This window comes from Natrix helvetica (assembly GCF_964273705.1).
Source record: "Natrix helvetica genome assembly, chromosome: 2".
Taxonomy (NCBI): domain Eukaryota; kingdom Metazoa; phylum Chordata; class Lepidosauria; order Squamata; family Natricidae; genus Natrix; species Natrix helvetica.
In genome coordinates, this window is record NC_138552.1 from 253,283,342 (window position 1) to 253,298,109 (window position 14,768).

At 36.1% G+C, this 14,768-nt stretch overlaps 1 protein-coding gene across 2 annotated transcripts in view; it reads right to left on the reverse strand.

Moving 5' to 3' along the window:
• Positions 1–92: 92 nt before the first annotated feature.
• Positions 93–14,768, reverse strand: part of ZC3H6 (zinc finger CCCH-type containing 6) — a 29,203-nt gene continuing 14,527 nt past the window's right edge. For both annotated transcript variants that reach the window (XM_081943047.1, XM_081943048.1), the window contains exons 5-12: positions 12,712–12,824; positions 11,715–11,831; positions 11,066–11,179; positions 10,017–10,124; positions 7,678–7,931; positions 7,105–7,574; positions 5,394–5,636; positions 93–2,397 (exon numbers count right to left, since the gene is read on the reverse strand). In XM_081943047.1, the coding sequence (XP_081799173.1) occupies positions 899–2,397; positions 5,394–5,636; positions 7,105–7,574; positions 7,678–7,931; positions 10,017–10,124; positions 11,066–11,179; positions 11,715–11,831; positions 12,712–12,824 (2,918 nt within the window). In that variant the 3' untranslated portion in view covers positions 93–898. The remainder of the gene's footprint in view (positions 2,398–5,393; positions 5,637–7,104; positions 7,575–7,677; positions 7,932–10,016; positions 10,125–11,065; positions 11,180–11,714; positions 11,832–12,711; positions 12,825–14,768) is intronic.

The window sequence follows — 14,768 nt, forward strand, 5'->3', positions numbered from 1 at the left end:
TTGGCAACGTCAGAAATCAGAATTACAGCAGAAATTAATGAAATTTTCTGTTCATGAAATCAAAGATCTAAGCAAACACAAGAGGAAAGTCAGAGATTTCACTCTTTTAATTTGTTAAAAATGCCAGACACATGAATACATGTTACTGTCATTACATCAATACAAAAAAGCAATACAAATTAAGTAGCTGAATACAAAAATACATTGAATACATGAACACCACAATGTGACATAACACAATAGAGAATAGGGTATACATGAAAAAGTAAATACATTTTATAGACCTAGGTGTTTTCTATTTTAACAATAATGTTTTAGTTATGTCCTTTGCATATATACAGCATAGAATAAAATACTTTAAAAAGTTTATTCCGCTCCTCAGTATGTAATACAGTATTTTTAGGCTAAGAATATCAGTTTCATGAGTAAAAAATGTTGCCCTGTGTCAAATGCTTAACAAGTTGGGCTCAAGAAGATTAGATAATTATCATCTTAAATAATGTTTCTCATAGTAATGTACATTATATTGCTTGAAACTGTACAATCATACAAAAGTGGCAAACATAAAATGCTGATTCTGAAAAGACACATTACACATATACAAGTCTTTAAATTGAATCCCTTAATGATGATTTACAATGAAAGTGCTTCTCTCGGACCTAACATGATATACACTTTTATTTAAACGGATCAATGATTCATATCCCTGAAATGGGAAACTTATATAGAAAATACCAAATTGGCAAACACTATAGTATTACTGCATGTGGTTCTGAAAATAGCAGCCCCAAAGTATTTCTGGTTATAATTTAAAAATAAATAAAGCATAGAGGTAAACCCAGTTACAAAACTGCGGAAACTGGCATTATTCACAATGGTAAAAAATCTTAACTATTAGCTAACAAAATGGTGAAGCAGTTGGGTCAAAAGTCTTGAAAACATCTTTCAGCGATTTGTCATCCGATTCCCCATTTGGATCATTTTCTAGTGCTGGAGTGATCTGCCCAGACTGCCTTACTTGCCTCTGATCACTGTATTGTGGTCTGATTAACCCTGATAAAGCTTGGATAGGAAGGTTGTGCACTGCTGGAGCAGAACTGGAGTGTTTAGCCTGAGATTTATTCAGATTAGCTACTTTCTCTGAATTGGTTTCCCCAAATGCTTCCACATGTTTTTCTACATGCAGGGATGCTTTTTGAGGCAACTGTTCTTCTGAGGTGGCTACTTCATTCTGACCAGTGTTTTTCAAAATACCCTTTTTCTGGTTTTCTCCGTTCTCTCCAGAATTAACTAGAGAAGAATCCAATGAAGTATGATTTCTTGGATCATACAAACTAATACCACTTATTATTGAACTAGAAGTGCCTAGTTTGGAACTTGCAGATGACAACTTAGGTGCATATGGAGGCAATGTATCTGAGTCAGACTGGAAGATTGCAGCTTCCGAAGACTGTGATGTACTAGCGCTGGATCTGGCCAACCTAGGATCAGTTTTTGAAGGCAAAACTTCCTTCACCGTTCCATGATGGGAGTCTGTACTGGACAGTCTATGCAGCCTGGGATCAGCGGATTTTTGTAAGCGAGGATCTCCTAGTTTATTTGTATTACCAGGATGCGAATCTGTAGAGTGCTCCAAAGATGCACTCCTGTTTGCTAAATGTATATTATTTTTTGCTTTTGCTGCTAGTCGTGGATCAGAGGGAATCGTACTTAGGATAGAATCATTTTTGCTATTCCTTAATTGATTAAATCGCTGGTCAGCTATAAGTGGAGGAAGGGGTAAATTGATTGAAGATACTGGATCTGGTTTTGGCAAAGGTACTGGGAGTAAATCTTCAGGAGCCCATACAATATTCTTAGCAAAATTGGGTTTGCTTAGAACAATGTCCATTTTAATATGGCTGAACTGTCTAAGCTGAGATCTTGGATCTCGTAATGTTACTCCAGGAAGAGGTTCCAACGGTATGAGAAAAGCTCTGTCTCTTAACTCTCTTTCAGTATCTTCATCATCTTCATCCAATCCTTTTTGCATGATCTTGACAACAGGCTGTGGGTAATGCACATCCAGTTTTGCTCCACTAGTAGAGGAGCTTCCATGACTACTTTCATTACCCTTTAAGGTTCTTGGATCTCGTGCAAGCCTTGGGTCCAAGACTCCTGATTCTGATGGTTTCCGAGCATTTGATCTTGAAGCTGATCTCAGTCTTGGATCAACAGCCTGGTTTCCTGAACCACGTTCCTTAGCAAGTCTCGGGTCAACAGGCATAACACGCAGTTGCTGATCTGTTGACTGCTGATTTCGAAACGTTTCACTTTGTTTTTTTAAGGTCTTCAGTATGGATTTAACACTGCTTCCTTCTTCTTCTTCACTACTAGAGTACCAATTTACATTATCATCTAAAAGGAAAAAAGAGATCATTAAATCTGAGGAACATGCTATATATTGTCTAAAATAAGATTCTATCATTTCGTATAAATAAAAGTTGTAAAGCACTATTATGAAATTTTAAACTTCTATTAAAATGACAAATACAGTATAAAAACAAGAAGATAAATGGTTTAGCTGTATACCTGTGTAATCTTTCACCTTGTAATCATCAAAATTCAACTCTAAAACCTTCAAAAGTTAAACATTTTAAAAAACATTGAGACTATATAACTATTTAGATAATATCTCACTCTGGATTTTAAGCACTTTTGAAGTGCTAAAAGTATATAAGAAATCCAGAACACCCCCTGCGTAACTCCAAATTTAAAAAAAAATATTTTAAAATTTTATTTTATTTAGGAACAAAAATGTAATTTTTAAAACATTATTATAGATTAGTCAGCTAGGTGACCTTCGGTCAATCTCTCTTTCTCAGCTCAACCCATCTCACAGGGTTATTTTTGTGAGGGAAATAGAAGAAGGAAGCACTGTTATGTATGAAATTATTCAAAAAGATAATAAAGGCAGTATAAAAAGAGTATTACTAGGAACTTAAGATGACCAAAATCCTGTAAAATTTCAAACAATTTATTTCTGGGTGGTGTTGCATAGTTGTACAGTGGGGCAAAAAAGTATTTAGTCAGCCACCAATTGTGCAAGTTCTCCCACTTACAAAGATGAGAGAGGCCTGTAATTGGCATCATAGGTAGACCTCAACTGTGAGAGACAAAATGTAAAAAAAAACCCCAATCAATCACATTGGCTGATTTGGAAAGAATTTATTTGCAAATTATGGTGGAAAATAAGTATTTGGTCACCTACAAAAAAGCAAGATTTCTGGCTCTCACAGACCCATACGTTCTTCTTTAAGAGGCTCCTCTGTCCTGCACTCATTAACTGTATCAATGGCACCTGTTTGAACTTGTTATCAGTATAAAAGACACCTGTCCACAACCTCAAACAGTCACACTCCAAACTCCACTATGGTGAAGACTAAAGAGCTGTCGAAGGACACCAGAAACAAAATTGTAGACCTGCACCAGGCTGGGAAGACTGAATCTGCAATAGGCAAGCAGCTTGGTGTGAACAAATCAACTGTGGGAGCAATAATTAGAAAATGGAAGACATACAAGACCACTGATAATCTCCCTCGATCTGAAGCTCCATGGAAGATCTCACCTCATGGGGTCAAAATGATCACAAGAACGGTGAGCAAAAATCCCAGGACCACACGGGGGGACCTAGTGAATGACCTGCAGAGAGCTGGGACCAACGTAACAAAGGCTAGCATCAGTAACACACTACACCGCCAGGGACTCAGATCCTGCAGTGCCAGACGTGTCCCCTTGCTTAAGCCAGTACATGTCCAGGCCTGTCTGAAGTTTGCTAGAGAGCATTTGGATGATCCAGAAGATGATTGGGAGAATGTCATATGGTCAGATGAAACCAAAATAGAACTGTTTAGTAGAAACACAACTTGTCGTGTTTGGAGGAGAGAGAATGCTGAGTTGCATCCAAAGAACACCATGCCTACTGTGAAGCACGGGGGTGGCAACATCATACTTTGGGGCTGTTTCTCTGCAAAGGGACCAAGACGACTGATCCCTGTACAGGACAGAATGAATGGGGCCATGTATCATGAGATTTTGAGTGCAAACCTCCTTCCATCAGCAAGAGCATTGAAGATGAAACGTGGCTGGGTCTTTCAACATGACAATGATCCCAAACATACTGCCCGGGCAACGAAGGAGTGGCTTTGTAAGAAGCATTTCAAGGTCCTGGAGTGGCCTAGCCAGTCTTCAGATCTCAACCCCATAGAAAACCTTTGGAGGGAGTTGAAAGTCCATGTTGCCCAGCGACAGCCCCAAAACATCACTGCTCTAGAGGAGATCTGCATGGAGGAATGGGCCAACATACCAGCAACAGTGTGTGCCAACCTTGTGAAGACTTACAGGAAACGTTTGACCTCTGTCATTGCCAACAAAGGATATATAACAAAGTATTGAGATGAACTTTTGATATTGACCAAATACTTATTTTCCACCATAATTTGCAAATAAATTCTTTCCAAATCAGCCAATGTCATTGTTTGGTTTTTTTTTTTTACATTTTGTCTCTCATAGTTGAGGTCTACCTATGATGCCAATTACAGGCCTCTCTCATCTTTTTAAGTGGGAGAACTTGCACAATTGGTGGCTGACTAAATACTTTTTTGCCCCACTGTATTCTGAATGTATCCATTTTTATTAGCCATTAGCAAAAGGGCTCAGAAAGATACGCTAGTATCCACAATAGAAGAGTACACAGTAAAGGTGATGAGAGTTATCAGAGATGGGGAAACTGACTGTTTTAATTAAAAAGAGAATTTATCTATTTTTGTTTCTATTTGGAAACTGCTTCTGAACTTTTTGCTTGAAACTGAAATAAATGAAATTTTAAATCATTAGAATGATTTTGTTATTATAGAAATAGTTTGAAATATTATGAAATGTAAAGCAAAAGGGTAAAGTTGTGTATGTGTTTGTATATGTGTGTGTGCATGTGTGTCTGTGTATGTATATTTTACTGCAATGAAAAAAGTTGGAAGTTACCATTTTTTCCTCTCTGCGCTTTTTAAAATTTAACTTGTTTTTTTCCTGTATTTTTTATCTTATAATGAAAATAAAATTAATGGAAAAAGAGAAATACAGCTCAATGTTATGCTAACATGTAAGGGGGACTCAGCCTATCTGTATGACTGTTCTATAGCAGACACGTGCATGCGTTTCATGAGATTCAGCCATAGAATCCTCTTTTCTTGGACCAATTGGGACTTGATTATGAAATAAATGGTGAGCTTAATAAAAATTACAATGAATATAATGAATATAGTAAACATAAGAAGGAAGAATACAGTAAAGTATTCCGATATCTGAAAAAGAAACAACATAGTATTGTATTTGACAAATGCACAATCTGAAAATACCTTCTTCTCTACTTAGTGACCTTTGACACTGATTGCTCATCTGTTCTCCATCATCTTGATGTTTTTGACTGAGCCTTACAAAAAGGGCTTTCTGCATTGCAGGAAGAAAATCAGGTACATTCATAGCCGAATTGTGTCCTGCTGTAGTGGCACAATCTGATTCATATTCATTTCCACTGTTATGGGAATCTGAAGAATTAATGTAAGACTGGTGTTCTGTAAAGTCTCCTTGCCATGTAGCATCTGCATTAAGTATTACAAATAATTAGTGTTTATTATGAAACTTTAGAACTTATTTAGTATCATTTAATAAACCAACTATAAAATCAAGTATAGTTGTGTGATAGTTCCTCCAAAATAGTTTGGGGCTCCTTGATAACTGTGCAGGAAAAATGTCTAGAATTCTCTAAACCAAACTAAACTTTTAAAAAATTGGCTCTTACACAGAAAAGGCCCAGTGTTCTCAAGGATGTCTTTAAGGAGTCCTAAGCCATCATTATTTCACTTTTTACCAGCTTTTCAGTTCAAAGTAGTAGCACCCAAGGAGGCACACATCCCCTTCCAAAGGACTGTGCAAACAGGCAAGTATTCTGCATGAGGAAAGCTAATGACTAACATTTTACTTGTTGAGGCAGAAATGATAGGTTCCTGAACAGAAATGAATCATTGCAATATACTCCTTTAGGAAAATATAAATGTATACATAATATGAGATGAGATCTATCTTGATGTAATAGTTAGGGCAGGGGTGTCAAACTGGTGGCTCGCGAGCCGGATGCATCACGCGCAGGCCATGCCCATCTCGGCTCCACAAAGGCAAAAAAGTCTTGATATGTCATGTGACACGATCGAGTTTGAACACCTGTGATTTATGGCAACAGGCTAAAAACAGGGAGACAATGCCTTATGCATTAAGCAGCTTTAGGTCAAATAATTTTCTTAGCCCTTGGAAAAAGACAATGGCAAGCCACTTCCTAAAATCTTACCAAGAAAACTGCATGGTTTTTTCCAAGCAGTTGCCAGGAGTCAAGAATGACTTAAATACACACTCACATCTCCCTCTGTTATAAGTGAGTGTTTAATACATCCAATACACTTATCCAAGGTGTTCCAGATCCCACTTACGAAAATACTAGAAAGAAGTAAAATTGTTCCAATGCAGAATATATAGATTACAACACTTTTCCTTTCATAATTTTCCTATTACATAATACATGCATTTTGAAAACACTTACATATATATCTTTAATTAAGGATTAAGACAAGCTGTCTGCAAGCATTCACCCCAAACTGCAAACTTTTAAACTTCTTTACTCATAGATTGCTTCCTATAATTTCAAGAGATTTAGGAAGTGTGTTTAAGATACATTTATTTACATATTTCCCTACATCTAAAGCTTAGCAAAATGGGATTCCTGATTGCAGAAAAACTTGTAGGTAGACAAATATGTGGATACTCTTTCCCTACTATCACCAAACCCCCAAAACTTAAAACCCCAGAACTCAGTGTGTAAAGGTCTTGAGAAATGCCTGCAGTTCCCAAGAATTCTAGAGATGAGGCTTTAATGCTTATCCTCTTAGCCACATCACACTTAACTCTCAACTTTGGATACTGAATGCTTGCAGAAAACTTGGTTGACTATCAACAGATAAGATTGTTCAGTTCAGAGTGATGAACTAAAATGAAACAATTTTATAAATTAAAACTTACCATTAGTATTATTGGTTGTTTGGAAATTATGCACAGCCTGATGTGAATAGTAGTTGTCATAGAAATTAGGTGGATTCTGAAGAGTCTCATATGCAGGGTTTGGCTGCCGTTCACTAGGAATGTGCTGATATGGTGGACCAGGTGGGCAGTGATTGTCTCTGGGCATGTTTGCCATATGTTCTTGAGCAACTGCACAGTTGTATGACACACCAGGTGGTGTTAAAGGTGGGCCACCCTGATTTCCATGCATAGGTCCACCGGCTTGACCTTGTGCTCCTAAGTATCCTGCAGGAACTGGCTGCAAAGGTGGACTATGTGGCACCACTGGACCAATACAGGGATGACCAGGAGAACCTGGGTGTCCTGTTGGTCCATTATGTCCTGGGCTTGATTCTGTGTTATACATGTGTGGATCATTCCCTTCAAACTCTGGTCCAGGGGGTGATGTACTATTATAGAATGCTGGCGGACTGTAAAACAAAAAGCCAGGTCAGGTATATTTGTATACAAATAGATTCAGAAAACTGGGTTCCTTGTTAAAATTTCATGCATAGCTTTAATTCCTAGACTTACGTTTTCCCAATTTTATGTGCTAAATCCACAGTAGGTTTCACAACTATTTCAAAGAGAGATGGAATTTTCTTGAATTCACCAGAGGGATCCTGAAAGTTTTCTGCATCTTCCTCCATAAATGAATATGGCTCTGGTGGGGTGGGCAAAAGTCCAACCCCCGGAGGTGGTTTAGGAAGAGGAACTATGCCACGTTTCCTAAGTTCTTCCACTTCTTTTTCATCATCATTCTGAGGCTCATCTTCAGTATTCAGTACCTAAAACCACATTAGAATATAATAAGAATATATGGACTATTGGCACCTATTCTAGAAGTTAATGGCAAAAGCACTTATTGAGATCTCTGATACCTGCTCTATATAGCTCAGATTAAATTAGAATACTTCAAAACTATGACAACATTAAAACATCAGTACTTATTAATTTGGAGTCATTCTTCAAAATTTGTGTCTATGAACTTTTAATAAAAATCAGGCATAATTTAGTCTAAACTGGAGTACAGAATAGTACTGGGCCCATGAATTAAAGTATATATGGCAAGGGACAAAGTACAATTCCACCTCTGTCTATCATCCAGCTGCTTTGAAGCTAGATCTTACAGAGGGAGCACCTTGAAACAACAGCTAATCAGCTTTCCCCACCAACATGTCCCAAAACAGAAGCTACAGGACAAAACTGGCACTAAACAGACAATACTTAGAGTCATTTTAAAGGTCATTTCCATGCTGCCCAGTTTTTCCTGCTCTATGACATAGTAGAAGCTGAGTAGTGGCATTTAAAGATAATTTATATGTGGAATATTTTCAATAAAGTTATTTTTTTAGCTACAGTCTGACCTGTACCTTTTCATGTCAAAATTATTGGGCAAGGGGCAAAGAAATGAATACATGGCTTTATGAAAACTTTCCATTCCTTTCTCAAACTTGATTTTACAGACCACCATTCAAATTCTTAGCATTAAGAGAATGTTCCAAAACTTTATATAATACCACTTTATAATGGCTTGGTAAGACCGCACTTGGAATATTGTATCCAGTTTTGGTCACCATGATATAGAAAAGATGATGGGAATCTACAAAGAGTGCAGAGAAAAGTAACAAAGATGATTAGGGGGCTGGAGGCTCAAACATATGAAGAACTGTTGCAGGAATTGGGCATGTCTAGTTTAATGAAAAGAAGGACTGGGGTGACATGATAGCAGTGTTCCAATATTTGAAGGCTGCCACAAGGGGTCAATCTATTCTCCGAAGCACCTGAAGGCAGGACAAGAAGCAATGGATAGAGACTAATCAAGAGAACCAAATTAGAAGTAAGGAAAAATTTCCTGATAGTTAGAACAATTAATCAGTGGAAGGAGTTGCCTCCAGAAGTTGTGAATGCTCCAACACTGGAGACTTTTAAAGAGATTGAGCAACCACTTGTCTGAAATGGCATAGGGTCTCCTGCTTGTGCAGGGGGTTGTACTAGATGTCACCCAGGGTCTCTTCCAACCCTGTTATTCTGTTCTGTTCTAACTGTGGAGGAATAGGGTATTTCATAAGAAAACAATTTCTCAAGTTTGATTAGAATTCAACAATTACACGTATCCTTCTTTACATGGAAAGAGTGAATTCATACATCACAAATTCAAAATACCCCCCCCCCCCCAAAAAAATCTGGAGGTAAAGAAAAGGAATAACCTGCCGAATTACCCACTACCCCTCCTTACGCCAAATTCAACTGAATGTGAATATGTTTTGTTCTTCAGTCAGTAGGGACAAGTAAAGAACCAGAAGCATTTTCTGGTTTATGTTAGAGGATTACCTCTCGCATAGCGAATTATCCTGGTTCCCTTCCAATTTCACATCTGTTTGGCACAAATCCTTTATTTCATATACATACATAAACTCACATACAACACTGTAGATTGCTTTAATGTGCTTATGTGTACATGTTACAAAATACAAAAAATGGTTATTAAAGGATATTATATTTTTTAAGAAAGTCATAATCTATTCTCCTTCATTGGGTATCTGATGTGTAATAGAAAAATAGAGAGAACACTTGGAAACAGATTAGATTTCCCGAGTAGTTGTAGTCCCCTTAAATATATTAATAAAAGATTAGGCCAAAAATCTTCCACTAAAATATATAAATTGATTTGTTGCTTTGTAGCATACAGTTTACAGGAAGAACAAAAAAACTTCTGTTTTTTAGTTGTTCAGGTGCATTTCACATGCAACTGATTCTCAATCAACTTATCTAGCTTTTTTGAAAAACTAGAAGCATTTCTATTACAAAGTTTGCTTTAGATCAAAGTTTGATTTTGAAATACAAAGTTTGGTTTAGATAGCATTACTTACCTTATCAAGCAGTTCTTTTGTCTCTTTAGTTAGAGGATCATGAGAAAACTTACATTTGTCACCGTGGTAGCATTTTGCTCCTGTATGATAGAACTTGCAAGGAAATTCATGTGATCAAATATTAAGGAAACTAATTAAGATAGTAGTGAAATCCCCATAATTTTGCATTACCTGCTTAAAAAAGGTTTATTGTAACGTATGCTTGAAATAAATTCCTGAGGAATCATGAGAATTGTGGCCGCTTCCAAAAAGGCAACTGCTTCCAGAACACTACTATGCAGCCTCTGTATAGGAGGGTCATATGGTAGCTCAGCCACTTCTGCTAGGTAATTTATGGAAAAGATACGTGAACTGGTATGAAGAAGGTGAGGAGACGAGGCCCAACTGTGTTGAATCCAGTGACAGGAACCAGAGCATAGAGTACATACACTGAATGGGGGACACTCTTGGAGACCTGGGGCAGGCTACGGGTGAGTTGGGGAGGTGTTGCAGAGTAGGCCTAGGCCTTTCCAGGGCTTCCTTCCCTGCCAAAGCATCCGATACCGCACTTAACCACAATAAGAAAAGTAGAGTTTGTGGTTCAATTAAAGAATCACATGGGCGCTTTGCTTAATGACAGATCTCTTTGGAAGCAGCCACAAGTCTCATGATTCTTCAGGAATTTATTGTTAACAGTATGTTACAATAAACTGTAAGTTGAAGTCTATTCTGTTCGTAACAAAGTTTATGCAAATTTAAGCAGTGGTTAAAGAAATAAATAAAAGAGAAAGAAGGAAAGCATTGCTAAGTTTTTCCATAATGCTTTTATTTATGTTTCATTATTAATCATTTCTCTACTTGGTTGTATCTTTAATCTGGTGTATCTTTCTAAAAATTGTTAAAAATTATTCTTTCAAAAGAGAGAAAAAAAGAATACATTTCTAAAACCGTTACTTACTAACATTTAAAGCCTCTAGTCCTTAGGAACTATTCTATTACAATTGGAGCATTTAAAGTGCTATAACTTCAGCTTTGATTATAATACGACTGAAATGTTTTTGTCAAAGGATATTATGCATGTAAATGCAGTTTTCTCCTTTGGAACAATAACCCTGAATGTAAAATTTACAGATTTCTTTTTTCTTTTCTATTTCTGCATCATGATCAAATTTACATTGGTCTCCCTGTAACATAAAAAGATTATAAGTTTCAACAATGACTTTTTACATTTCATACTGTTTTATTTTACTCCACCATTCAAAGAAAATTAAAAGTTAATGTTACATTAAAAAGATAAAATGAATTGCAAATAGATGAAGGTTATAAAACTAGAAAACAGATTACATTCTATCAACAGTCTCCGTATTCACACATTGATGGAACTGCTAAGTAGTAGAACATATATATTCAATACTAAATATGAAAATTCACGTAAGATTTTAGAAAGTATGGCCAAACAAAACATATGCATCAATCTTTGTATTATTCTAAGCAATAATTTTCTCTAGCATCATTTATGCTGAAAAGATGAAAACATGAAAAGTTCCCTCAAATCTAATAAATGCTGGATATAATTTTTATGAAAATTGATTACCATAAGAATGAATGGATTTGGCAGGGTAAAATGATGTAATAAATAATTAAACTTTAAACAAACTAAAATAAAATCTATAAACTGCTTACTTTTTTGAAAGAAAAAAAGTACAATTATATATTCACCTTAATACAGCGGGCTTCTAAGAAATATTTACAAATTTGTTTTCCCTTGTGTTCCACAGTATGCTGGTTTATGAATGCCTGACTCATAGTTGGCCATTTCTTTACTGGCTTCATTTCCTGTTAAACAAAAGCTCCATTTTAATGTGATTATTCCTCAAAGGTCAAACACAAAATAGTTAAAGACAAGATAAAATATCTATTTCATGGTTAAACTAATCATTTATTATTTATTAAATTTATTTGCAACCCATCTCATTTCAGACAACTCAGGGCAGTTTATAGAATTAAAAGCATTGAAGTCATAAAAGATAAATATTTCTAAAACAATAAAAATGAAAATTACAATGAAAAATAGAACGAATAGAATAAAAGATGGGGAGGGAGGAAGCAGGATGTGCAGAGGGGAGATAGGATTGCTTCTTGATTCATCAACCACCTCGTGTGACGCTCCCCTATTGGAGCCCTACAGTCATCTGGTGAAGCCATGTCTTCAGACCCTTATGGAAAGGTTATGGAAAGGTCAGAAAGTTGGTAGCTGATCTCATCTCAGAGGGGTAAGATGTTCCAATTTCCATGCATACATACAGATATATGAGCATATATCTTATCATAAAAGATACCAATGTTGGGTACAGCTGTAGAGAAGGATTCCATCTTTATAAACAAGCAAATAATAAAAATCAAGATCCAATAAAACTGATTTTTTAAATTGTTTTGTCTTAAGTAGCAGGGATATAAAAGTGACAATTGAACCACTGGCTGCCGTCCAATCAAATTTTCCTGCTATTGAGCTCACCAGGATTATATTTGTATTAGTCTGATTTTGCAAATGCAGCTATCACTATTAACATTCATCTTAGTTATGTTACTTTTACTTTCATAATACAGTTATCTTATTTCTAAGACCATTAAAAGAAAAATAAAGCATTTTACAATGCAGTTTTGAATTAAGCTGATAAAACCACTATTTTTAATGCACTAAATCATTTCCACTTACTTCCTCAGATCCTTTATTTACCCCTCTTCCTCTTCCACGATCTTTGCGTTTCAGTTTCTTTTGCATGCTGCGCCCTCGGCCAATACCATAACTATTGCCTGTTTGTATAGCACCTAAAAGATTACAAATTTCTGGATGAATATAATGATTTATTACTTGGTGCAGAAGAAAAACTATAATACATACCACTTATATTTTTCTATTTAGTGATTATTCATTAAACTTAATATAGTGCCAACTTTTAAAATTTCTTGGCAGTTTACAGTAAAGCAAATTTAACACAAATAATGTCCATTGATAAAGTTGACCATTAACTTAATTGTTAAGTCTATTCAAGAAGATGACTTAAGGACTTCTTGAAAATTAATAAGGAAGTTGTATCCTTCAATCATGTAAGAGACTGCATTTCAAAGAACTAAAGCAGCAACATAAAAGGCTTGACCCTAAATGCCAGCATATAGATTGCAGCAACAGTAGGCAAGTATTTTCAGATGGACTAATTAGCTGTGGAGCTTCCTCTAGAAAAAGTTTTTTTTCTCAAGTAGCCTTGGCCCAATCCAAGTAGGCTCTTCTTTTTTGGCCTGGAACAAATTAGCAACCAAAACGCAATCGTTTTATGTTGTTCTTGAGACCAACCTGACTTCTAATTTCTGTACCAAATACAGATAATCCTCAATTTACAACCACAATTAAGCCCCAATTTTATGTTGCTAAGTGAGATATTTGTTAAGTGAGTTTTGCCCCATTTTATGACTTTTCTCGCCACATTTGTTAAGTGAATCACTGCAGTTGTTGAATTAGTGACATGGTTAAGTGAATCTGGTTTCCTGGTTGACTTTGCCTGTCAGGTTGTAAAAGGGGATCACATGACCCTGGGACACGGCAACTATCATAAATGTGAGTCACTTGTCCAGCATCCAAATGTAAATCATATGACCATGGGGCTGCTGCAACTGTCATAAGTGTCATAAGTGTGAAAAATTGTCACGTCACTTTTTTCAGTGCTATTGTAACTTTGAACGGTCACTAAATGAACTGTTGTAAGTTGAGAACTACCTGTAAAATGTCCAGAGTAGACAAAAGGGAACCCCACATATTAGGCCTGGAAACAACCACCACATGCACCAGTTTTAAGTTATTCTGTGAAGGATTTTTAAAAATTTTCTAAGATTATCAAGTAACAAATTGTTATTTGTTGTTTCTGATTTTGATATACTTTAAAACAAATTGTGTAACACACAAATTTTGCATTATGCTGAGTTTTTATTTTGATACAGGCTTCAGTGCAACACTCCTTCAACATAGCTTTCCAAAGTGAAACATCACCCTGCTTCTTGTTGTTTATTTATTTAAGAAAATATATATGGCTCCCCAATTCAGTCTCAATAACTTTGTGCGGCTTAAAAAGATACAAATCCAATATAAAAACAATAAAAAATACTCCTCCCTCCTGGTAACAACAATCAACCCATCAAATAAACCACTTGATGGGCTCCATCCCATTCTGATTTGCTCATTGGCAAATCCAGGTTTTCAGGGCCTTGCAAAAAATATCCCAATGGAACTGGCCAGGTTATTTGAGGCAGCTATTTTACTGGCCTTCTAAATATTTCTGATGAGACAAATTGGTCAGCCTCAAAATTTCAATTGGAGGTATCAAGACTGAGCACCTCACTTTTCCATACTGAAGCATCATTTCATTTGAGTGACTGGAGTCAAGGTAGCTGTACAAAGTATTGTTTTGCAAAGCCATATGTGTGGACCAGGCAGTCACTAACAAAATTGTCAAAATTTAGTTTATAAAACAATGTAATTAATTTTGGCAAGTTTAGAACCTATTTGCAAAATATTGCATATAACTTGTATATAGGAAAAGTATTTTTTAAAGTTATTCCATACAAATATTATGTCCCCAGATCTGGATGCATCATATATACTATCTAGTATATAGACTCCTTTCAGTGAGGATTCAGGTATAGGGACTGAAACAGCATTGGTCATGCTTTTGGATGACCTTTAGTAGGAGTAGGATGGGGGCAGCCCACATATAGCTCTAC